The sequence below is a fragment of the Bufo gargarizans genome, chromosome 4 (assembly GCF_014858855.1).
Source record: "Bufo gargarizans isolate SCDJY-AF-19 chromosome 4, ASM1485885v1, whole genome shotgun sequence".
Lineage (NCBI taxonomy): Eukaryota > Metazoa > Chordata > Amphibia > Anura > Bufonidae > Bufo > Bufo gargarizans.
In genome coordinates, this window is record NC_058083.1 from 518895215 (window position 1) to 518922397 (window position 27183).

The 27183-nt window shown below is 46.2% G+C and overlaps 1 protein-coding gene across 1 annotated transcript in view; it reads right to left on the minus strand.

Annotated features, from left to right (window-relative positions):
- Nucleotides 1-27183, minus strand: part of LOC122934382 (calpain-8-like) — a 66637-nt gene that overhangs the window by 32582 nt on the left and 6872 nt on the right. The window contains exons 3-7 of the mRNA XM_044289800.1: nucleotides 4157-4275; nucleotides 3396-3529; nucleotides 2704-2872; nucleotides 748-831; nucleotides 577-662 (exon numbers count right to left, since the gene is read on the minus strand). Coding sequence (XP_044145735.1) covers nucleotides 577-662; nucleotides 748-831; nucleotides 2704-2872; nucleotides 3396-3529; nucleotides 4157-4275 — 592 coding nt within the window. The remainder of the gene's footprint in view (nucleotides 1-576; nucleotides 663-747; nucleotides 832-2703; nucleotides 2873-3395; nucleotides 3530-4156; nucleotides 4276-27183) is intronic.

The following is a 27183-nucleotide window of genomic DNA, read 5'->3' on the forward strand; positions in this document are numbered from 1 at the left end:
TTTATCCACACTCCTCTGCTTCCCCCTACTGGGTTTTATTCATTATGTATGTTTGCATATTTGTTCAATAAAGATTTATATGGTCATTATCCGCGGGTTTGTTTTTGCTTTTGTAGGAGGTTTATGATGTGAACGCTGCCTGGTCCTGTCAATCAGCATGAGGAGGGAGAACGGAGCCTCTAGGTGTAGGGGCAACACCCCCATTGCTCCTAGAGGCTCATTTACATAAAATAAAAAGTAATTTTTTCACAAAAACGGAGGCACCTAGAAAGAAGGGACGAAGTCTGTTAGCTGCATTTCCCTTCCTGTGTATTGAAATATATCTGGATGATTGGCAGAGCCAATCGCGTACATTTCTGCAGAGTGGAGAGATGAAGCAAACACTCAGCCGACACCTGTACCATCTACGTGACTATTACCAGGGATGTTAGAATTTTCTCAAACTAACCAAACTGTTGTACCTACAATGTACCACCAGGTGGCAGTCACAGGTCACTTTTTTTGTTTTGTTTTAATTTTCCCACCAAGCTCCTATAAATAATGTGAGATATAAATAGATATGAATTCAGTCGTTACTCATCACTCCAGGCTCCGGTCCATTCCACTTCTCCCCAGGGATTCCTCACTCTAATCAGCTGCACTGTTACTCCTCGGTATAGCACCTACAGTGGAGAGAGCGATAAACGTGATATAAAATGATCCCCTAGATTCTGCTAGCTTATTCTATATGTTTCACGTTTGCTTTACCTCTTCGGCTCCGGTGACTGAATATGCATGTCCTTTCACCAGCTTCCTGCTTGTGATGTCTTCCGTTTCATAAGCATTTGTAATCTAGTAGAAGATAATTTATGAATTAAAATCATTTATTGGCTGTTAATGATTTAATTTTATTTTTTTCCATTTCATTTCATAACTGCAGTTCATAGTTTGCCCCTGAGGGGAGCCAATGACTTCATGCCTGTAATTATGACATTGGGGCTGCATTTTATACTTTGACCACATGAGGGAGACAATGAACCATCCAAATGCCTTGATGGATCTATATGATGGGTGCAGTTTAAAGTTTGTCCTGTGGAGGGAGCCAATGAACCAACATTGCAATGACTACATCAGGACTGTAGCAATTATCTCATAGGTGTATTGGCTATTACGCTTGTCATTTTTTATTATGCAAATTAGTTATCAATTTTTTTTTTTCATGAAGCGTTGTCTCCATACACCAGCTGGTGACAAAACGCATCCCGCACCAAGAAGGAGTTGTTGGAGTTGAATGAAGCTTTCTCTGTGTGACTGTAATGATGATAAATGGAAGTGATTATACTGGATGCAAGAGGAGATACAGCCTCTAGCCTGGATTCAAGATGAGATACAGCCTTTAGCCTGGATACAAGAGGAGATACGGCCTTTAGCCTGGATACAAGAGGAGATACAGCCTTCAGCCTGGAGACAAGATGAGATACTGTCTCTAGTCTGGATACAAGATGAGATACGGCCTCAAACATGCATACAAGATGAGATACAGCCTCTAGCCTGGATACAGGATGAGATATGGCCTCCAGCCTGAATACAAGATCATATGGCCTCTAGTCTGGATACAAGATGAGATATGGCCTTGAGCCTGGAGGCAAGATAAGATACAACCTGTAGCCTGGATACAAGATTTGATACGGCCTCTAGCCTGGATACAAGATGACATACAGCCTCTAGCCTGGATACAAGATGACATCAGGCCTCTAGCCTGTCATATGCGATGGCTCCCCGGATCATGAATCCAGCAGAGGGGGCAGTGTGTTGCTCCACAGCAAAGGCAGGACTGAAGCGCTCACCACGAGGCCTCCATACTCCAACCCAACCATGGCGGGATCGCAAAAAGAACCTGGATTTATTGCTGAAGACCATACAGTTCCAGTCTGTATCAGTCTGGGTTTATCGTTCACGTCACCGCTGCAAATGAAGGCAACAAAGGTGGGACACGTAATGGTTACCATGACACCAAATTTACTTCTAAGTGCCTGGAAATAGTCGAGGCAGAGACAGGGGTGTGTAATGAAGGGGCTGCCTGTGTCTGGATGATGGACAATGAAACTGTGGGAGCTGCTGATGCTTGTTGCTGGATCAAACGATCCTCTCTACTGGTAGTCTGTATGCGCCATCTGGAGAATGTTCACGTGAGATTTCCCTCACGTAACCACTGCTCCCAACACCTCCTAACAGCCAGAACGGCCTAGATGGATGGTGGGCAATTCGTTGAAATGACCATCCTGCTTCTCTCAGTCCAATCATGTGCCCCCTCTCAAAGTCTATTAACTCGGCAAAATGTCTTCGAGTGCGTCGTCGAGGCATGTCTAGCAGTCAACGACCTCTCACCAAGAGGTTCACTGCCCAAAAGTAGCCTCTGAAAACCTTTTTACAGGGCAGTAGCAGAATCAGTTGTACATCCTCTTGTGGCAAGACCCACTGTTCAATCAGACCACATCTGTAGTCATTCACATGTCTGCCTGAAACAACCACAGTACATGCAGAGTTCTGCAACAATTCAACATTGCTACCTGAGTATAGTATTTATTTTTTGTCACCAGAGCGCTAGATTCTTGAATTTTAGGTTGCCATTCGTATCTGATACTGATAGCGCCTCCTGCTGGAGAAGAGTGAAGTGTAGAAGGTGAGCCTATAGCTTGCTACTGTTATCAGGAGTTTTCTTACATCAATCGAGCACCCGAGCAGTGATTCCGCCTTCAGAGCTTTCTGTATAATCTGATAGAGATTGGCCGGCGCCTTCCTCAGGTCATATTGCTCAGAGATTCCTCCAGTGAAGTCCTCCATGGCCTCAATGGTGCTTCCTCCTGTCAGAGCTTCATAGGATCCACTTATCCTGCCAGCACAAGATGTGGGTAGAATTAATGGAGGATCAATATTTTTTTGACAATTTTTCCTAATCTGTCATTTAGTCTTCAGAATGTGACATATCCATAGTCTGCAGTACCATCAATTCTTCATTAGGTGTACCCATTAAGTTACATTATGAAATCCTGGCTACCTGAGGCCACCACTAGGGGGAGCTAACTGAATATGGAAATATACAGCTGCTATTGATCTCCCCTGTTCTTCAAAGCTCTTACTCTCCCATTAGTGGTGGCAGTCACAATTACATCATATAACTCTACTGAAAAAATGTAGAGGATTCGGAGTTGTGTTTAAAAAAAACGAAGCTCAGACCTTTACAAAGACACATTATGAAATTAATCAGTACAGAATTTTGAAACTGAATAACATGGTGTTCACATTTTACCAGTGTGATAATAGCTATTCTTTATTGTAAATCTAGAGGGTACGTCTGAAGGCCCAACAAGATGTACAGCACTGGCTGTGGGCGGTGGCATTGTCACAGAACTTACTTGGCGTAGGCCTTCTCCAGCAGCGCACTCCAGAACTCGTCACCCTCTGCTGAATGGACAAACACCAAGTTTCCATTTTTTGTGGGCAGCCGATCATCCACGACAACATCCATCCACTCACCAAACTGCCACAACTGGAAATAGGGAAGGACATCACAGAAAAAAAAAATTAACAAAATCATAAATCTTTATATACATTAAGTAACGTTGCTCATACTTTGCTTTATCACAACTTATACTCCATTGACATCCAGAGCTGCATTCAAAATTCTGCTAGTTGCAGGTCACATTTCTGGTTGTAGGATACTACAACTCTCTACTGCCGCCCAGCTGGTTCAGCTTAGCTTTTAATGAATGACACTTGAAATTTTTCCTTCCACCCCTTTAGCTAGGTGGGACCCACACCTATCTGACACGTGTGGCATATCCTAGTGATATGCCATAAATATTGAGGTGGGGGTAACCACATGATGTGGGGATGTCACATGATGTCCTCAATCTAGTGGAAGATATAGTTATGTAGATATTCCACATTCTGTAAGGGAGGCTGGAGTGACAGAGAGATGTGGGTTCAAGGCACAAGAGAGGCAACAGGCTGTGCTCTGCCCAGCAGCATGCATGTCACAGGCAGTGTGCAAACTCTAGCTCATAGCAGGGAGGGGCGAAGGTGATTGGCAATATCCAATCATCTACAGGGAACAGTGTGATTGACCAGTAGTTTTTGCTGCTATATTAATTAGGACTGAATTTGATCCTGTTACCTGGAAGTGGAAGATTCCGGTGTAGCCTTTTTGAAAACTCTGGTTCTCTGGAACAACTCGAGCCAAGATGTTCTGGTCCAACGTGAGCGATGCAATGGCCGCCAGGAGCCAGCAGTCCCCTGTATAGTGTGGATATAGAAGTTACTGTATTAGGACCTGCAGCCAGATCCACACTACCAGACAGGACCACAAAACAGGACATCCTAACTTTTTCTCTTAGGGTCATGTACTAGGCCCCCTGAAACCATATAGTCGGTGATCGAAAGCAGGGTGCGACATTACTGTGTGCATAGATATTGTGGTGGATTTTAGTCTTATTCATCAAAGAATAACTGTACCCAAACAGTGACATGAAGCCAAGAGCAAGTAGACATTTCTTAAAAACCTTAAAGGGGTCGAACAGAATTAGAAAAGTTTGGATGTATTTATCACAAGGCACATAAGGGCTCATGCCTAGGGTGTCTGGAAGGGGAGCCTTTACAGAGACATTAAGGCCTTTTTCAGACGGGCGTTGCGGGAAAAGGTGCGGGTGCGTTGCGGGAACATGCGCAATTTTTCCGCACGAGTGCAAAACATTGTAATGCGTTTTGCACACGCGTGAGAAAAATCGGCATGTTTGGTACCCAAACTTCTTCACAGAAGTTCGGGCTTGGGATCGATGTTCTGTAGATTGTATTATTTTCCCTTATAACTTGGTTATAAGGGCAAAATAATAGCATTCTGAATACAGAATGCATAGTAAAATAGCGCTGGAGGGGTTAAAAAAAAAAAAAAAAATTTAACTCACCTTAATCCACTTGCTCGCGCAGCCGGCATCTCTTCTGTCTGTCTTCTGTGCTGTGTGCAGGAACAGGACCTGTGATGACGTCACTCCGGTCATCACATGGTCCATCACATGATCTTTTTACCATGGTGATGGATCATGTAATGACCGAAAAGATGCCACCACAGGTCCTTTTCCTGCACACAGCACAGAAGACAGACAGAAGAGATGCCGGCTGCATGAGCAAGTGGATTAAGGTGAGTTAAATTATTTTTTATTTTTTTTAACCCCTCCAGCCCTATTGTACTATGTATTCTGTATTCAGAATGCTATTATTTTCCCTTATAACCATGTTATAAGGGAAAATAATAATGATCGGGTCTCCATCCCGATTGTCTCCTAAAAACCGTGCGTGAAAATGGCACCGCATCCGCACTTGCTTGCGATTTTCACGCAGCCCCATTCACTTCTATGGGGCCTGCATTGCGTGGAAAACGCACATTATAGAGCATGCTGCGATTTTCACGTAACGCACAAGTGATGCATCAAAATCACTGCTCATGTGCACAGCCCCATAGAAATGAATGGGTCCGGATTCAGTGCGGGTGCAATGCGTTCACTTCACGCAGAAATCTCGCCCGTGTGAAAGGGGCCTAAGTGTTGCTGCAGGAGTGAATGGCCGCAGAAAGGAGTGGAGAAGTTGCCTTTGCAGACAACTGTTATCCACACAGTAGGATATCTGAGCAGGATTGCTGCATGGCTGCTAGGGTCAATAGCTCTGTAATGCAGTGAGGTGCTCCTGAATTTTATACCAGCATTCAGAGGTCTCCGCCCTGCAAGCTGTTCAGCAGCAGTACCATTAATCAGCAAACCACTGTCTGCATGCTGTTAAAATCCATGGCTGCTACAAAGAGGTCCCGTAGCACTGTAGAACGCTGCTCACTCTATGTGTACCACCACACAGCGCGGTCGTGTCACGGTTGCAATGTCAGTGTAGTACTGACAATATAATATATTATATTGCATAAGCAGTACAGTGTATTATGGAAGTGATCAGAAGACCGCCTGTCAAAGTCACCTGTGGGACTAATAAGTGTAAAATAAAGAAAGTTTTATTTAAAAAAAATCTCCAACTTAATATATATATATATATATATATATATATACACCTTTTTAAATTGAAAAAAAAATGCTTTTCAATGGAACAAATTGCAACAATAAAATCCCATTTTCTTTAAAAAAGAACTATACATATTTGTTATTTCTGTAATTGTACTAAACCAGAGAATAAAGAAATTGTTATTAATGTCGCAAAGTGAATGTCACAAAATTTACAATGCAATAAGTAATGATATTGATGTTTTTTCCATCCACCCCAAAAAAGGTTAATAATAAAAGTTAACTAGTAAGTTATGTGTACTCCAAAATAGTGTCATTAAAAACTACAACTACAAGCCCTCATATGGCTAGATTAACCAAAAAAATGAATTCAGTTGATTGGACATGACTTGGAAAAACACAGCCCTGTCTGTATAAGATCTCGCAGCCGACTGTATATCAAAGCAAATACCAAGCCAAGAGGAGGAAAGAACTGTCTGTAGAGCCCAGAGACAGGATTGTGTGGAGGCACAGATCTGGATCAGTCTTTTGGTCAGTGATTGTGAGCCAAAACCAGTCATGAAGCCTACACATAGATCAGGTATAAGGTAAAGATCTGCACCTGTTCTGTGTTTAGAGCCGCAACTGGTTTTGGCTCAAAATCACTGATGGAAATCGTTGACCAAAACACTAACATGTGAATGAGGATTAACAAGGGAAAAAGGGGCCTTAGTAAGACAGGTGACCAAGAACTCAATGGTCAATCTGACTGAGCTCCAAAGATCCTGTGTGAAGGGACAAACTTCTAGAAGGTCAACCATCGTGCAGAACTCCACTAATCTGGGCTTTATGGCAGGGTGGCCAGAAAGAAACCCCTCCTAGTAAAAGACACATGACAATTTGCAACAAAAAAAAACACCTAAAAGACTGCCAGAATGTGAGAAACAAGATGCTCTGGTCTGATAAAACCAAGATTGAACTTTTTGGACTCAAAAGCGTAATGTTTGGGGGAAACCAGGCCCTGCTCATCACCTGCCCAATACCATCTCTACAGTAAAGCATGGTGGTGGTAGCATCATGTGAGGAGACTGGTCAGGGTTGAGGGAAACCTAAATGGAGCAAGATACAGAGATATTCTTAATTAAAACCTGATCCAGAGTGTTCTGGACCTCAGACTGTCTTGTTAGAAGGTGAGCCTTCAGCCCAAGGACCCTAAGCACATAGCCAAGACAACACAGGAGAGCCTTAGGGACATCTGTGAATGTCCTTGAGTGGCCCAGCCAGAGCCCTGACTTGAACCCAATGGAACATCTCTGGAGAGACCTGAATAGGGCTGTCCACCGACGGGCCCCCATCTAACCTGACAGAGCTTCACATCTTTAGAGAAGAATGGCAGAAAGTCCCCAAATCTAAGTGAGCAAACCTCATGGCATCATCCTCAAGAAGACTGGAGGCTGGAATCACTGCCAAAGGGGCTTCAAGTCCTGAGTAAAGGGGCTGAATACGTATGTCAATGTGAGATTTTAGTTTTCCTTTTCAACAAATTAGCAAAAATTTCTAACATTCTGTTCTCACTTTCTCATTATGGGGTATTGAATGCAGAATGATGGGAAAACTTCAACTTTTTTTATTTTAGCAGAAGGCTACAACTTAATAAAATGTAAAAAAAAGTTAAAAGGTCTGTTTTTCTAAACACACTGTATATGGCAGGGTTAGTCAACCTCCGACGCTCCAGCTGTTGTGGAACTACAACGCCTAGCATGCATACTTCCTCTACTCTTCTCAAAACTCTCATAGAAATTAATGGAGCATGCTCGGAATTGTAGTTTTACAACAGCTCGTAGGTTGCTGACCCCTGGTATATAGTGTGTAAATGCAGGGGTAGGGGTTGGAGTGTGATATTTTTCCAGTATGTAAATGTTTGGGTGCGTGATCTCTGTGTGTATATACATATGTCTAAGTAACTCTGCATCTACATACATATGTGTGTGTAAGTAAATGTATGTGTATGTATATGGGAGGAAGGAGAAGGCCTTGAAGGCAGCGACATTATGCGAGACGGAACAGTTCTCCAGGGAAAGGACAGAGACAAATTGGAGGGATATGCAAAAAGCTAATCAGGAGTACTCTGATTTTCTCCTGGACAAAGCTCAGCAAAGACTCTTTTTCAGGGGGCAAAAACAATTCTGTGAATCGGGCCGACCAGGAAAACTCCTGGCTAAGGTGATATCTAACTAATTTTTTACTAATACCCATCTACTAATCCCAGACGTAGAGGGTGGTAGCGGGTGGGCTCTGCTGTTCCAGCGCTGGTGTCCTACGTCACCTTCGGGTGACATAACCACTTACCTTATCTTGGATCTGAAGGAGGACAACAGCTCCTTTTGACACAGAGCAGCGGAGTCAGTCTAGTCAGGCTGATTGTTTGCAGACCCTCCAGTTGAGAGCGCAAGGTGGATTATCTTTCTACTACTGATATCTAACTAAGACTCTTACGTGGCATCCGGACATCAGAGGGTACCATTTTTGTAAATCAGGAAAAAATAAAGGGAGCTTTCATAAAAACACTTTTCGGAAATATATAAAACTAGTAATAATAGTATGGATGATGAGATGGAGGCCTATTTGAACTCCATCAAACTTCCGGCTCTTACTGAAGTACATAAGAACTTCCTTGATAAAGAATTTTCCCTTCAGGAGCTAGAGGCTGCATTGAAGGCTTGTTCTGGAAACTCTTCTCTCGGCTCAGATGGCCTCCCCTAGGAGCTTACTGCATACAGATACAGTACAGACCAAAAGTTTGGACACACCTTCTCATTCAACGAGTTTTCTTTATTTTCATGACTATAAAAATTGTAGATTCACACTGAAGGCATCAAAACTATGAATTAACACATGTGGAATTATATACATAACCAAAAAGTGTGAAACAACTGAAAATATGTCACATTCTAGGTTCTTCCAAGTAGCCACCTTTTGCTTTGATTACTGCTTTGCACACTCTTGGCATTCTCTTGATGAGCTTCAAGAGGTAGTCACCTGAAATGGTTTTCACTTCACAGGTGTGCCCTGTCAGGTTTAATACGTGGGATTTCTTGCCTTATAAATGGGGTTGGGACTATCAGTTGCGTTGTGGAGAAGTCAGGTGGATACACAGCTGATAGTCCTACTGAATAGACTGTTAGAATTTGTATTATGACAAGAAAAAAGCAGCTAAGTAAAGAAAAACGAGTGGCCATCATTACTTTAAGAAATGAAGGTCAGTCAGTCCGAAAAATTGGGAAAACTTTGAAAGTGTCCCCAAGTGCAGTCACAAAAACCATCAAGCGCTACAAAGAAACTGGCTCACATGCGGACCGCCCCAGGAAGGGAAGACCAAGAGTCACCTCTGCTGCGGAGGATAAGTTCATCCGAGTCACCAGCCTCAGAAATCGCAGGTTAACAGCAGCTCAGATTAGAGACCAGGTCAATGCCACACAGAGTTCTAGCAGCAGACACATCTCTAGAACAACTGTTAAGAGGAGACTGTGTGAATCAGGTCTTCATGGTAGAATATCTGCTAGGAAACCACTGCTAATGACAGGCAACAAGCAGAAGAGACTTGTTTGGGCTAAAGGACACAAGGAATGGACATTAGACCAGTGGAAATCTGTGCTTTGGTCTGATGAGTCCAAATTTGAGATCTTTGGTTCCAACCACCGTGTCTTTGTGCGACGCAGAAAAGGTGAACGGATGGACTCTACATGCCTGGTTCCCACCGTGAAGCATGGAGGAGGAGGTGTGATGGTGTGGGGGTGCTTTGCTGGTGACACTGTTGGGGATTTATTCAAAATTGAAGGCATACTGAACCAGCATGGCTACCACAGCATCTTGCAGCGGCATGCTATTCCATCCGGTTTGCGTTTAGTTGGACCATCATTTATTTTTCAACAGGACAATGACCCCAAACACACCTCCAGGCTGTGTAAGGGCTATTTGACCATGAAGGAGAGTGATGGGGTGCTGCGCCAGATGACCTGGCCTCCACAGTCACCGGACCTGAACCCAATCAAGATGGTTTGGGGTGAGCTGGACCGCAGCGTGAAGGCAAAAGGGCCAACAAGTGCTAAGCATCTCTGGGAACTCCTTCAAGACTGTTGGAAGACCATTTCCGGTGACTACCTCTTGAAGCTCATCAAGAGAATGCCAAGAGTGTGCAAAGCAGTAATCAAAGCAAAAGGTGGCTACTTTGAAGAACCTAGAATATGACATATTTTCTGTTGTTTCACACTTTTTTGTTATGTATATAATTCCACATGTGTTAATTCATAGTTTTGATGCCTTCAGTTTGAATCTACAATTTTCATAGTCATGAAAATAAAGAAAACTCTTTGAATGAGAAGGTGTGTCCAAACTTTTGGTCTGTACTGTATATATAGCGACCACTAGAGGGAGCTCAGGAGATTACTGCATACAGATATATACAGCCACCACTAGAGGGAGCTCAGGAGATTACTGTATACATATATATACAGCCACCACAAGGAGGAGCTCAGGAGATTACTGCATACAGATATATACAGCCACCACTAGAGGGAGCTCAGGAGATTACTACATACTAATATATACAGCCATCACTAGGGGGAGCTCAGGAGATTACTGCATAGATATATACAGCCACCACTAGAGGGAGCTCAGGAGATTACTGCATACATATATATACAGCCACCACAAGGAGGAGCTCAGGAGATTACTGCATACAGATATATACAGCCACCACTAGAGGGAGCTCAGGAGATTACTGCATACAGATATATACAGCCACCACTAGAGGGAGCTCAGGAGCTTACTACATACTAATATATACAGCCATCACTAGGGGGAGCTCAGGAGATTACTGCATACAGATATATACATGTCATGGTCTTACCTTCTTACTGTTCTCCTTCGTTTGACATGTGCTGGCGGCCATCTTGGTTTCTGGGTTTCTTGTAGCCTCCCACCCTGCGGCTTCTCCTTCCCACTGGGAGGAGCTGGATGCCTAGCTCATATATATAGGAGGTCTGTGGCTTCAGTTCCTTGCTTGGTCCTCCTGTGTTCACATGCTTCTAAGACTGCTGCTGCTTCTGGTTCCTGATCCTGGCCTCGTCTGACTACCCCGTTGGTTCCTGATCCTGGCTTCGTCTGACTACCCTGCTGGTTCCTGATCCAGGCTTCGTCTGACTACCCTTCTGGTTCCTGACCTCTGTCTACGCAAGACCCTGCTTCGGTTTAGCCATCCGTTTGGACTTTTGCTTACAGCTTGATTTTCAATAAAGCCTTCTTATTTCCACTTATCTCTTGTTGTACGTCTGGTTCATGGTTCCATGACATTAGGACCAAGCCATGAATTTTGACGGTACAGGGCCATCCTCGCTACCTACGCTGGTTGCCAGACTTGATCAGCAGGATCACCTGTTGGGTCGGTTCGCTGTGGCGTTGCAAACCCTGCTTGAACGCACGGCTCATTTCGCTTCCGTTGCCGATGGGTCGGTTGTCGCTCCTGGGCCCGCTCCTACTGCCGCTCCGGTTGTTGCGCCAGAGTCTACCCCGACACCTGTTGCTGCGCCTGCGGTGTCTCGGGGTATGACCGGTTCTGCCCCCCTTCCACAGCGCTTTGGGGGAGAGCCAACTCAGTGCCGAGGTTTCCTTAACCAGGTGGGCATTTATTTCGAGTTGCTGCCACATGCCTTTCCTACTGAGAGATCAAAGGTGGGCTTCTTGATCTCGCTGCTCTCGGACAAGGCCTTGGCCTGGGCCAGCCCTTTATGGGAGAACAACAATCCGGTGGTTGCCGAGTTTTCCGGTTTTGTTGCTTCTCTTCGGAAGGTATTCGATGTGCCGGCTCGTGCTGCCTCTGCTGCGAAGCTCCTTATGTCCATCAGACAGGGTTCACGATCCGTAGCTGAATACGCCATTGAGTTTCGTACCCTGGCAGCAGAGGTGGGCTGGAATAATGAGGCTCTGGTCGCTGCTTTCTCTCATGGTCTCTCGGATGCCTTGAAGGATGAGGTTGCAGCTAAGGACCTACCAGTGGAGCTCGAGTCTCTTATTTCTTTCCTGATTTTGATTGACACCAGACTCAGGGAGAGACCTTCCTTTAAGGAGAGCCTGCGGAGGTCTTCTAACAGATTGGCGCCTACGTTTGCTGTCCCACCCGTGCCTCCCTCTCCTCCCACGCCTCCTGGGGATGACTTGTCTGGGGGTGAACCCATGCAGCTGGGGTTTGCTCGCCTGTCCGAGGGGGAGAGGGTACTCCGGAGACGCGAGGGCCGATGCATGTACTGTGGTCTCGGTGGGCATTTTCGGTTGGCATGTCCGAACCGTCCGGGAAACGCTCGCACCTGAGATCCTGTCGGGGGCAGATCTTGGGTGGAGTCTCCTCGTCCCCGGTTTCCCGTGTTGACAAACCACTGATCACTGTTGTCCTCTCCTGGGTCGGGGGCTCGGTGACGACCCAGGCGTTGGTGGACTCTGGTGCTGGTGGTTTGTTCATTGATAGTGTGTTCGCTGCCGCCAATTCCATTCCTCTGCAGCCTCGAGGTTCCCCACTGGCTCTTGAGGCGATAGACGGCAGACCCCTTCTGCCGCCACACGTGACTCATGAGACCCTTCCAGTGGGGATAGCCATTGGTGCCGTTCACAGAGAGTCGGTCTGTCTCCAGGTGATTTCGTCTCCACACTACTCGGTGGTCTTGGGGTACCCCTGGCTCCAGAAGCATAATCCGACTTTCGATTGGAGATCGGCCGAGATCCTCTCGTGGTCACCGCAGTGTGGGGCTAGTTGCATCCATGGGCCTGTCAAGTTGCTGTGTACTTCCTCGGACTCTCTGTTGCCTCCTGAATACGAAGAGTACCGGGATGTATTCGATAAGGTGCGCGCGGTTGCCCTACCTCCGCACCGCCCATACGATTGTGCCATAGAGTTACAATCTGGTGCCGTTCCTCCTCGTGGCAAAGTCTATCCACTGTCGGTAGCGGAGAATGAGGCCATGGAGGAGTACGTGAGGGAGGCGCTTTCACGCGGACACATTCGCAAATCCTCGTCCCCGGCAGGGGCTGGATTTTTCTTTGTGAAAAAGAAGGGCGGTGAGTTGAGGCCTTGCATCGATTACAGGGGTCTCAATCGCATCACGATCAAGAACGCTTACCCGATACCCTTGATTTCCGAGCTGTTCGATCGCCTCAAAGGGGCCACGGTCTTTACCAAACTCGACCTGAGGGCGGCATATAACCTGGTAAGGATCAAGGCGGGCGATGAGTGGAAGACCGCGTTTAACACCAGGACCGGTCATTATGAATCCTTGGTTATGCCCTTTGGGTTGTGCAATGCGCCCGCAGTCTTCCAGGAATTCATCAACGATGTTTTCCGTGACCTGTTGCAGCAGTGTGTGGTGGTCTATTTGGATGACATCTTGGTATATTCTGAATCCATGGAGGCCCACATTATGGATGTCAGACGAGTGTTGCAACGGTTACGAGAGAACAGGCTGTTCGGTAAGCTTGAGAAATGCGAATTTCACCGATCCCAGGTAACCTTCTTAGGTTACATCATTTCCGCTGAGGGGTTCTCCATGGATCCTGAGAAGGTTTCGGCTGTCTTACAGTGGCCCCAGCCCAGTGGTCTCCGTGCCCTGCAGCGCTTTTTGGGCTTCGCCAATTATTATCGGAAGTTCATCAGGGACTTTTCTATGCTAGCCAAGCCTCTCACGGATCTGACCAGGAAGGGCAGTAATTTCCAGGTCTGGCCGCTCGAGGCCATCCGAGCTTTTGAGGCTCTAAAGTCCGCCTTTGTGTCGGCTCCGATTCTGTCGCATCCCAACCCTGGGTTGCCCTTTGTCCTCGAGGTGGACGCGTCTGAGACGGGAGTAGGCGCCCTTCTGTCTCAGCGTAGAACACCAGAGGGTCCTCTGCTTCCTTGTGGGTTTTACTCCCGGAAACTGTCTTCCGCGGAGTGCAACTATCAGATTGGTGACAGGGAGTTATTGGCCATCGTGCAGGCCCTTAAAGAATGGAGGCACTTGCTCGAGGGTTCGGTGGTTCCGGTTCTCATCCTGACGGACCACAAGAATCTGACCTACCTTTCTGAGGCCAAGAGATTGACACCACGTCAGGCCAGATGGGCTCTGTTCTTGTCACGTTTTAATTACGTGGTCTCCTACCTACCCGGTTCCAAGAACATCAGAGCGGATGCCTTATCACGGCAGTACTCCGAGCTGTCCGGGGAGGAGTCGATTCCGACTTCGGTCATACCTCCGAATCAGATCCTGGCCGCCATTCGCACCAGCCTGACCTCTCCCCTGGGTGAGCAGATTTTGGCGGCTCAATCTGGTGCTCCCTCTGGGAGACCCAACGGCAGGTGTTTTGTGCCTGAGGAGTTGCGCACTCGGTTGTTGCGAACCTACCATAACTCCAAGGCCGCGGGGCATCCTGGAAAGAATCAGCTGTCCTGGGCTGTTTCACGTCTGTTCTGGTGGCCTTCTCTACGTTCCGACATCGCCGCATATGTAGCGGCATGCTCCGTTTGTGCCCAGAGTAAGTCCCCTCGGCACCTTCCGTTGGGCCTTTTGCAACCCATAGCCACCGGGGAGCGCCCATGGTCACACCTGGGGATGGATTTCATTGTGGACCTCCCTGCATCCCGAGGCCATACGGTCATTCTCATGATTGTGGATCGGTTTTCCAAAATGTGCCACTGTGTTCCTCTCAAGAAGTTACCCTCTGCACAAGAGTTGGCCACGATTTTCGCCAGGGAGGTCTTCCGGTTGCACGGTTTGCCCAAGGAGATTGTGTCGGATCGGGGGAGTCAGTTTGTGTCCAGGTTCTGGCGCGCCTTTTGCTCCCAGTTGGGGATTCATCTCTCTTTCTCCTCGGCCTACCACCCTCAGTCCAATGGGGCCGCAGAACGATCCAATCAGGCCTTGGAGCAATTCCTTCGTTGCTATGTCTCCGATCACCAAGACAATTGGGTTGACCTCCTGCCTTGGGCTGAGTTTGCCAGGAACACGGCGGTGAACTCTTCCTCTGGGACGTCTCCCTTCATGGCCAATTATGGGTTCCAACCTGCCGTGTTACCGGAGGTATTCTCTCCCCAGGATATTCCGGCTGTGGAGGATCACCTTTCCGTCCTACGTGCTTCTTGGGTACAGATCCAGAGGTCCCTTGAGGTCTCTGCGCAGCGCCAGAGACTCCAGGCTGATCGCAGACGAGCGCCCGCTCCTTCCTACCAGGTCGGAGACCGTGTATGGTTGTCCACCCGCAACCTCAACCTTCGAGTGCCCACTCCCAAGCTGGCGCCTCGCTTTGTTGGTCCCTTCCGAGTGCTTCGCAGGGTAAACCCGGTAGCCTATGCCCTTGCGCTTCCTCCTGGCATGCGGATCTCCAACGTGTTTCATGTCTCCCTGTTGAAGCCATTGGTGTGTAATCGTTTCACTTCCTCGGTTCCTCGGCCCCGTCCGGTCCAAGTGGGCAATCGTGAGGAATATGAGGTGAGCAATATCCTGGACTCACGCCTGGTCCGCGGTCGGTTGCAGTTTTTGGTCCATTGGCGTGGTTATGGTCCAGAGGAGCGTTCCTGGGTTCCCTCCGCAGATGTCCATGCTCCTGCTTTGCTCCGAGCCTTCCACGCACGCTTCCCTCAGAAACCGTTCCTTACTCCGCGGAGGAGGGGCCCTTGAGGGGGAGGTACTGTCATGGTCTTACCTTCTTACTGTTCTCCTTCGTTTGACATGTGCTGGCGGCCATCTTGGTTTCTGGGTTTCTTGTAGCCTCCCACCCTGCGGCTTCTCCTTCCCACTGGGAGGAGCTGGATGCCTAGCTCATATATATAGGAGGTCTGTGGCTTCAGTTCCTTGCTTGGTCCTCCTGTGTTCACATGCTTCTAAGACTGCTGCTGCTTCTGGTTCCTGATCCTGGCCTCGTCTGACTACCCCGTTGGTTCCTGATCCTGGCTTCGTCTGACTACCCTGCTGGTTCCTGATCCAGGCTTCGTCTGACTACCCTTCTGGTTCCTGACCTCTGTCTACGCAAGACCCTGCTTCGGTTTAGCCATCCGTTTGGACTTTTGCTTACAGCTTGATTTTCAATAAAGCCTTCTTATTTCCACTTATCTCTTGTTGTACGTCTGGTTCATGGTTCCATGACAATACAGCCACCACTAGAGGGGGCTCAGGAGCTTACTGCATACACATATATACAGCCACCACTAGAGGGAGCTCAGGAGATTACTGCATACAGATATATACAGCCACCACTAGAGGAAGCTCAGGAGATTACTGCATACAGATATATACAGCCACCATTAGAGGGAGCTCAGGAGATTACTGCATACAGATATATACAGCCACCACTAGAGGAAGCTCAGGAGATTACTGCATACAGATATATACAGCCACCACTAGAGGGAGCTCAGGAGATTACTGCATACAGATATATACAGCCACCACTAGAGGGAGCTCAGGAGATTACTGCATACATATATATACAGCCACCACTAGAGGAAGCTCAGGAGATTACTACATACCAATATATACAGCCATCACTAGGGGGAGCTCATGAGCTTACTGCATACTGTGTTATTATGGTGTTCCGTGTTTAGAGGGGTTGTCCAAGATATGGATATTGATGGCTTATCTTTAGGACAGATCACCAATATCAGATCACAAATCCACTGTTTGAAGAGACCACGGCCTCTTTCTAGGTCAGTGACATCATGTTCATTGGTCACATGGCCTAGGTGCAGCTCAGCCCCATTCAAGTAAATGCCAAGAACAGCCACTATACAACGTACGGCGCTGTGCTTGTAACACTGTGAGGAGGCCGCGATGCTCACCAGAGCGACGCAGTCTCTTCAAACAGCTTATCAGCAGGGGGTGCCGAGAGACGGACCTCCACCAATCACAAATTGATTACCCACCCTAAGGATAGGCCATCAATGTACAAATCTCAGACCACCCCTTTTAATAGCGTGTAGTCAGCTCCTTAGCTCCCCCTAGTGACTGCAGGCAGACTGAACTTTACCATTTATGTAGGGATTTGGAACTCTGGCAAAAAAGATATATAGAAAATCATCAGTAGAGAATGTTGTACTTATTTGAATTTATTGATTCACTGAAAAGGGTCACAAACGGCTACATACAGACGTGGACAAAATTGTTGGTACCCTTTGGTCAATGAAAGAAAAAGTCACAATGGTCACAGAAATAACTTTAATCTGACAAAAGTAATAATAAATTAAAATTCTATAAATGTTAACCAATGAAAGTCAGACATTGTTTTTCAACCATGCTTCAACAGAATTATGTAAAAAAATAAACTCATGAAACAGGCATGGACAAAAATGATGGTACCCCTAGAAAACACAGAACATAATGTGACCAAAGGGACATGTTAATTCAAGGTGTGTCCACTAATTAGCATCACAGGTGTCTACAACCTTGTAATCAGCCATTGGGCCTATATATATGGCTCCAGGTAATCACTGTGTTGTTTGGTGATATGGTGTGTACCACACTCGACATGGACCAGAGGAAGCAAAGGAAAGAGCTGTCTCAAGAGATCAGAAAGAAAATTATAGACAAGCATGTTAAAGGTAAAGGCTATAAGACCATCTCCAAGCAACTAGATGTTCCTGTGAGTACAGTTGCACATATTATTCATAAGTTTAAGATCCATGGGACTGTAGCCAACCTCCCTGGACGTGGCCGCAGGAGGAAAATTGATGACAAATCTAAGAGACGGATAATCCGAATGGTAACAAAAGAGCCTAGAAAGACTTCTAAAGAGATTCAAGGTGAACTTCATGCTCAAGGAACATCAGTGTCAGATCGCACCATCCGTCGTTGTTTGAGCCAAAGTGGACTACATGGGAGACGACCAAGGAGGACACCATTGTTGAAAACGAATCATAAAAAAGCAAGACTGGAATATGCCAAACTACATGTTGACAAGCCACAAAGCTTCTGGGAGAATGTCCTGTGGACAGATGAGACAAAAATCGAAGTTTTTGCCAAGGCACATCAGCTGTATGTTCACAGACGAAAAAATGAAGCATATCAAGAAAAGAACACTGTCCCTACTGTGAAACATGGAGGAGGCTCTGTTATGTTCTGGGGCTGCTTTGCTGCGTCTGGCACAGGGTGTCTTGAATCTGTGCAGGGTACAATGAAATCTCAAGACTATCAAGGAATTCTAGAGAGAAATGTACTAGCCAGTGTCAGAAAGCTTGGTCTCAGTCGCAGGTCATGGGTCTTGCAACAGGACAATGACCCAAAACACACCGCTAAAAACACCCAAGAATGGCTAAGAGGAAAAAATTGGACTATTCTAAAGTGGCCTTCTATGAGCCCTGACCTCAATCCTATTGAGCATCTTTGGAAGGAGCTGAAACATGCAGTCTGGAAAAGGCACCCTTCAAACCGGACACAACTGGAGCAGTTTGCTCATGAGGAGTGGGCCAAAATACCTGCTGAGAGGTGCAGATGTCTCATTGACAGTTACAGGAAGCGTTTGATTGCAGTGATTGCCTCAAAAGGTTGCGCAACAAAATATTAAGTTAGGGGTACCATCATTTTTGTCCATGCCTGTTTCATGAGTTTATTTTTTTACATAATTCTGTTGAAGCATGGTTGAAAAACAATGTCTGACTTTCATTGGTTAACATTTATAGAATTTTAATTTATTATTACTTTTGTCAGATTAAAGTTATTTCTGTGACCATTGTGACTTTTTCTTTCATTGACCAAAGGGTACCAACAATTTTGTCCACGTCTGTATATCAGGATTCTAAACCATTCACTATATGTAGGATAGAGCTCAAATTAAGATAAAATTACAAAACGTTATTTCTATTCACGTTAAAATCTGAATAAATGGCTGTCTGCCTGTAATCATGTATAATAATGAGCCACACTCCGTGCTTCGACTCTTCAGCACACCTTTTTCTCATTAAGGCCTCTTGCACACAAACAAAAGTATTTTCATTCCGTTTTCTTTCTGGGTTTTTTTTGGCGGAACTTATACAGAACCATTCATAAAAAAAAAAATGGAAGGAACTCCGTGTGCATTCCGTTTCCATATTTCTGTTCCGCAAAAATAGAACATGTCCTATTATTGTCCGCATTACGGACAAGGATAGAATGCACACGGATGTCATCTGTATTTTTTGCGGATCCGTTTTTTGCGGAACGCAAAATACATACAGTCGTCTGCAAGAGGCCTAAGCGTGGGTTGATACTAGCAGTGCCTGTGGTTCAGACTGATGTGAGGGTAGGGATATTATGGCGCACTTCTGCAGCGTGTACCACTATGATCCGCTGAGCTGACTTAGTGCTCACTTAGATCAATATAGAATTGCAAGACTCAGTGTTCGCCTACGTGTCTGGCACACTGATAAGGTGTCCTGCAATTAGGATCCACTGAGCTAAAGTAATGCTCATCTAGATCAATAGTAACATGGTGTTGCCCTATATCATCTCTCTGTAAGTAGCCCTCACTAAAATTGGCTACATACGGATGTAGCATGGTTAGCACTCCTTTTTTCTGAGATTTCTGAGTTTGGTTATCTAATCTAAGCAAACAGCTTCAATTGCTTTTCAATGGCTTTTGTCTCAAGATAATGAAATGAGTTAAGAAATTTGAGTTAACAGCGGGAGTGCTAACCCTGCTACATCTGTATGTAACTGGCTTCCTGACCAGCGTTTTCCTCGAGGCGTTTCCCTGCTGGATGCTCCCAGCTGTTCATCAGGAGTAACGGTGCAGGTGGTTAAGTCAGTTTAAACAAAGTAACAAACAAACAAACATTGGTCGCTGCCACGGCTGTTGTGCTGCACTAATGCCGAGGGCTACTTGCTGCCGCAGGCACAACATCCGTGGCAGCGACCAATGTTTGTTTGTTTGTTACTTTGTTTAAACCGACTTAACCACCTGCACCGTTACTCCTGATGAACAGCTGGGAGCATCCAGCAGGAAAACGCCTCGAGGAAGACGCTGGCTAGGAAGTCAGTTACATACAGCTGCAAGAAAAAGTATGTGAACCCTTTGGAATGATATCGATTTCTGGTCAAATTGGTCATAAAATGTGACCTGATCTTCATCTAAGTCACAACAATAGACAATCACAGTCTGCTTAAACTAATAACACACAAAGAATTAAATGTTACCATGTTTTTATTGAACACACCATGTAACCATTCACAGTGCAGGTGGAAAAAGTATGTGAACCCTTGGATTTAATAACTGGTTGAACCTCCTTTGGCAGCAATAACTTCCACCAAACGTTTCCTGTAGTTGCAGATCAGACGTGCACAGCGGTCAGGAGTAATTCTTGACCATTCCTCTTTACAGAACTGTTTCAGTTCAGCAATATTCTTGGGATGTCTGGTGTGAATCGCTTTCTTGAGGTCATGCCACAGCATCTCAATCAGGTTGAGGTCAGGACTCTGGACCACTCCAGAAGGCGTATTTTCTTCTGTTTAAGTCATTCTGTTGTTGATTTACTTCTATGCTTTGAGTCGTTGTTCTGTTGCAACACCCATCTTCTGTTGAGCTTCAGCTGGTGGACAGATGGCCTTAAGTTCTCCTGAAAAATGTCTCGATAAACTTGGGAATTCATTTTTACTTCGATGATAGCAATCCGTCCAGGCCCTGATGCAGCAAAGCAGCCCCAAACCATGATGCCCCCACCACCATACTTCACAGTTGGGATGAGGTTTTGATGTTGGTGTGCTGTGCCTCTTTTTCTCGACACATAGTGTTGTGTATTTCTTCCAAACAACTCAACTTTAGTTTCATCTGTCCACAGAATATTTTGCCAGTACTGCTGTGGAACATCCAGGTGCTCTTGTGCAAACTGTAAACGTGCAGCAATGTTTTTTTGGGACAGCAGTGGCTTCCTCTGTGGTATCCTCCCATGAAATCCATTCTTGTTTAGTGTTTTACGTATAGTAGATTTGCTAACAGAGATGTTGGCATATGCCAGAGACTTTTGTAAGTCTTTAGCTGACACTCTAGGATTCTTCTTCACCTCATTGAGCAGTCTGCGCTGTGCTCTTGCAGTCATCTTTACAGGACGGCCACTCCTAGGGAGAGTAGCAGCAGTGCTGAACTTTCTCCATTTATAGACAATTTGTCTTACCGTGGACTGATGAACAGCAAGGCTTTTGGAGATACTTTTATAACCCTTTCCAGCTTCATGCAAGTCAACAATTCTTAATCGTAGGTCTTCTGAGAGCTCTTTTGTGCGAGGCATCATTCACATCAGGCAATGCTTCTTGTGAAAAGCAAACCCAGAACTGGTGTGTGTTTTTTATAATAGAAAAAGTAAGGCAGCTCTCACCTGCAACAGTAGAATCACCAGAGGTGCACGGATGCCGCTCCTGGGTGCGGTATATACAATAAGAAAGAGAAGAAAATCCAGCTCTCTCCGGTGAAAAAATGAGAAACTTTAATCCAGCAAGTTTGAAATCCATACAGATGTACAAACAGTCAACGTGTTTCAGACCTCAGAGAAATATGGGTCCTTCCTCATGACAAACGTCGTTTGTCATGAGGAAGGACCCATATTTCTCTGAGGTCTGAAACGCGTTGACTGTTTGTACATCTGTATGGATTTTAAACTTGCTGGATTAAAGTTTCTAATTTTTTCACCGGAGAGAGCTGGATTTTCTTCTCTTTCTTATTGTGTTTTTTATAGGCAGGGCAGCTGTAACCAACACCTCCAATCTCATCTCATTGATTGGACTCCAGTTGGCTGACACCTCACTCCAATTAGCTCTTTGAGAGGTCATTAGTCTAAGGGTTCACATACTTTTTCCACCTGCACTGTGAATGTTTACATGGTGTGTTCAATAAAAACATGGTAACATTTAATTCTTTGTGTGTTATTAGTTTAAGCAGACTGTGATTGTCTATTGTCTTAGATGAAGATCAGATCACATTTTATGCCCAATTTGTGCCAAAATCCATATCATTCCAAAGGGTTTACTTACCTTTTCTTGCAACTGTATGTAGCCAGGGGCGTACATAGAAATCATTGGGCCCCATAGCAAGAATCTGAATTGGGCCCCCTAACTCCGCCCACTACTCACCCTTGGCATATCCCACCACCTGCTATGGCTCCTCCCCTGCCATACCCCCAATTATGGCTCAAGGAAGATAGTGAAGAAGAATGAAAACGTAAAAAACCAAAAATAAACTCCGGTATCCTAATTAAAGCAGGAATGTCCAACCAGCGGCCCTTCATCTATGGCAACTACAAGACAGGGCATGCAAGTGTTTTGCAAGTTAGTTTTGCCCTAGCTGGAGGGCCGAAGTTTGGACATCCCTGACTTAAAGAAGTTCAAGTATACCCAGACTTTTTTTTTTTGTTTGGGGGGGGGCAGCCAATAGCAGGCGGTGATGGGAACAAGCCTCCCTAGCGTTACCTGTGATGCTAGGGAGGCTTATTCTCAATGCAGCCTGCTATTGGCTGTCCTCCACGACTATCCTCTATATGAGCAATTCAACAGCAAGCAAAGTTCATTGGGGGGGGGGGCTGGAACAAACTGTTCTAAGTCCTCTATGAGCCATATACACAATAATGTCCCCCCACCTTGCAGGAACTCTGCTTGCTGCTGCCTACTGTCCCAGAGTCACTCACTGTTCACTGCTCTGAGTGGCTGTGGACAGGTGGCAGTGGCACACAACAAGGGAAAGTCAGTGTTGCTGGGCCAGCAGCGGTGAAGCTGGGGGCCTGGGCTGTGTTCAGTCCGCTTTCCGGTCCGGTGGGTGTCTGAATGAGCAGGCAGCACGTGACCGCGGTATACAACTGTCGCGCCCGTCTGCAAAACTGCTGAGTCTGCTGTGCTGCTCCTGCTGCGAGGGATACACTGGCCAATCCCCAGCAGGAGCTTTGCACTGCTAAATGCTGAATGGCCAGTGTGCAGCACAGCCCAGCAGACAGAAGAGAGAGCGGCAGCAGCAGGGAGGGAGGGATATCGGAGTGCGCTGTGCACACAATGGGGGCCCTGAGCAGAGGTGAAGGGCCCGGGACGGAAGAGAAGTAAGCCTCATATTAACTAGTAGCCGGATATTAGCTAGTAGCGTACTAGTGATCATAAGTTTGCAGGAGGCGGGCCTTCCATGCGCTATGGGCACCCCCCCTACCACGGGCACCATAGCTGCTGCGTAGTCTGCCTATATTGGCGGTACGCTACCGTATACGGAACCATTCATTTCAATGGGATATTATGGTGTGCTTCTGCAGTGTTTACCACCATGATCCGCTGAGCTGACTTAGATCAGTTGAGCTTCCAAGCCAGCGTCTTCCTCGAGGCGTTTTCCTGCTGGATGCTCCCAGCTGTTCATCAGGAGTAAAGGCGCAGGTGGTTAAGCCGGTTTAAACAAAGTAACAAACAAACAAACATTGGTCGCTGCCACGGATGTTGTGCCTGCGGCAGCAAGTAGCCCTCGGCATTAGTGCAGCACAACATCATTGGCGTAGTGCAGCGACTAATGTTTGTTACTTTGTTTGAACCGGCTTAACCACATGCGCCGTTACTCCTGATGAACAGCTGGGAGCATCCAGCAGGGAAACGCCTCGAGGAAGACGCTGGTCAGGAAGCCAGTTACATATGTAGCCAATTTTAGTGAGGGTTACTTACAGAGAGATGATATATAGGGCAACACCATGTTACTATTGATCTAGATGAGCATTACGTTAGCTCAGTGGATCCTAATTGCAGGACACTTTATCAGTGTGCCAGACACGTAGGCGAACACTGAGTCTTGCAATTCTATATTGATCTAAGTGAGCACTAAGTCAGCTCAGCGGATCATAGTGGTACACACTGCAGAAGTGCGCCATAATATCCCTACCCGCACATCAGTCTGAACCACAGGCAACGCTAGTATCAACCCACGCTTAGGCCTCTCGCAGATGACCGTATGTATTTTGCGGTCCGCAAAAAACGGATCCGCAAAAAATACGGATGACATCCGTGTGCATTCCGTATTTTGCGGAACAGAACATCTGGCACCTGATAGAACAGTTCTATCCTTGCCCGTAATGCGGACAATAATAGGACATGTTCTATTTTTTGGCGCAACAGAAATACGGAAACAGAATGCACACGGAGTTCCTTACGTTTTTTTTTAATTAATGGTTCTGTATACGGTCTGCAAAAAAAAACGGAATGGAAACGGAATGAAAATGCGTTTGTGTGCAAGAGGCCCTAATGAGAAAAAGGTGTGCTGAAGAGTCGAAGCACGGAGTGTGGCTCATTATTATACATGATTACAGGCAGACAGCCATTTATTCCAATTTTAACGTGAATAGAAATAAAGTTTTGTTAATTTATCTTAGTTTGAGCTCTATCCTACATATAGTGAATTGTTTAGAATCCTGATAGACGTAACTGATCTTTTCAGTGAATCAATAAATTTAAATAAGTACAAAATTCTCTACTGATGATTTTCTATATATCTTTTTTGCCAGAGTTCCAAATCCCTACATAAATGGTAAAGTTCAGTCTGCCTGCAGTCACTAGGGGGAGCTAAGGAGCTGACTACACGCTATTAAAAGGGGTGGTCTGAGATTTGTACATTGATGGCCTATCCTTAGGATGGGTAATTAATTTGTGATTGGTGGAGGTCCGTCTCTTGGCACCCCCGCTGATAAGCTGTTCGAAGAGACTGCGTCGCTTGGGTGAGCATCGCGGCCTCCTCACAGTCTTACAAACACAGCGCCGTACGTTGCATAGTGGCTGTTCTTGGCATTGCAGCACAGGCCCATTTACTTGAATGGGACTGAGCTGCACCTAGGTCATGTGACCAATGAACGTGACGTCACTGACCTAGAAAGAGGCCGTGGTCTCTTCAAACAGCGGATTTGTGGGGGGTGTTGAGAGTCAGACCCCGACCAATCTGATATTGGTGACCTGTCCTAAAGATATTTTATCTTAGCCTGAGCTCTATTCTACATATAGTGAATAACTTATTTAAATTTATTGGGGTGAGGTCACAAGACTTTTTCCCTGTGTATTAACTGACCACTGAAACGGTGATCCCCCATTACCCGGCAGGTTTAATAATTTCGTGGTCTGGTCTGGTGCCTCATTCATGTAGAGGTTTGGCCTGGGGGTCTGAATTAATTTAAAGGGGTTATCCAGTAATTATTAATGATGACCTATCCTCAGGATAGGCTATCAATGTCAGATTGGCGGGGGTCCGACAGCACCGTGGCCTCTTCCTAGGCCATGTGACGTGACCGTACCTCGGCCACATGGCCTAGTCGCAGCTCCACTGAAGTGAATCGGGGTGTGCTGCAATACCAAGCACAGCCACTATACAGGGGGCTCCCTGTAACAGATGATAGGTGGGGGTGGCGGGACCTTCCCTCCGATGTGATAATGATGACCTATCCTGAGCATCAAAACTTTGGTATAAAGTCCAGCACTTTATACTCCTGTGTCCCCCTCGTACGCTGTGTGGTGGAGATTTATCAAATTGGTGTAAAGTAGAACTGGCTTAGTTGCCCATAGCAACCAATCAGATTACATCTTTCGTTTTCCAAGGGGGCTGTGAAAAAAGGTGAAATCTGATTGGTTGCTATGGGCGACTAAACCAGTTCTACTTTACACCAATTTGATAAATCTTCCCCTGTGTGTTCTAATGGCCATCTCTGTGTCATCAGGTAAAAATTACACGGCAGCTAATCTCCTAAATGGAATTTTTCGATATACACCTTTATTAAACAAGACGAGATCCTCCACCTTCCTTCTCCACTGTTTGACTTGTGATTAACTTGGCCCTTGTTCCTACAATATTGGGCAGGAAAGTGGAAACAGAGATAATATGCATTGTAGATATCCAGAACTGAAAAAGAAACCACCAGGCAGAGGTAGCAGTCGTCACCAAACCCCTTTACCACATAAGATGACTGTGGTATTACAAATGGCACATGGCAGATGAGGGACCTGCTACAGGTTCAGTTTTGGGTTCCAGAAGCTTCTGAATCCATACATACACATGCTGCTCAGTAAAGAAGGCCACAGGACGGGTCAGTCAGCTGTCAGACTACCGAGAAAGCTGCATAATTATGTTTTGTGCAAGGTCACGACAGGGCCAGCACTGCAGCTTGGAGAGTAAAGGTCCTCCTACACGGGTCGATTGGCCCCTAAGCTTATTTTACATGCAGCAATTCTCATCAGACTGAAGACAAACAACTGGTAACTCTACAGTTTTTATGTGTCAGCAGTTTATGTGTCAGCAGCAGATCTCCTGCGTGCACACTGCTGCAGACAGATGCCACCAAATTAGGATATTCCCTGAGGAACAAAAACCAGGTGCTTGTCGGCCAGATGATCGGGGGCAACAATCATTGGTTTCTGATGATAGAAATAGGGTCTAGCTCCTTCCTGCCGAGGCTGGTTTCAGGCCTTTATGATACAGCAACTGTGTTCTTTTTTTCCTCCCCATAACTTTTTTCTTATTTTTGAGGGTTGGTTTTCTGTGAGACACCGGTCTGCAATCCCACGACGAGGCCGGGCTCCGGGCGGTCACATCATCCCCAGGCTGCCCCAGATCTTGGTCTTGCAATGTCAGCGCTGGGTCGCGTGGATTCCAGTTCTGTGACCCGGGCGTGATGGCCTCGATGCCAGGTCACGTGACACGTTGGTCCAATTGGATTCGGCACCAACCCTGCTCATCCTGCCCATTAGCAGTTGCCTGTGTTTGGTGTTCTCTTCCTGATCTTCACTAACGATATCTGAAATATATTTCTGACCCCGACCTGGCTTGTATTTCTGACTACGTTTGTGGGTTCTGATTTGGCTTCTGACGTGCTCTCCTGGTTTTGGACTTCAGCATGGTATTGACTCCCCTCCTCTGATCCGGTATTTCTGACCTCAGCTTCTGACTTGACCCTGTCTTGCTTAATGATTTGTACCCTGAGATGAAATCCATTGTTTTGACCCGGCTAGCCTGACTACTAATTCTGGTATTCTGAGTGGCATCTGCCCCTTGTCTGTCCCTTGTGCCTGTCACTATGTTTAATGTTTTTTCCTCGTCCTTTTCCCTTTAAGCCCCAGCGGGTAGTTAAGCAGAAACGGCCATCCAGTTTTGGTCTGCCATGTAGGGCGGTCGTTCAAGTATGTAGAGACAGTGGTGCGGG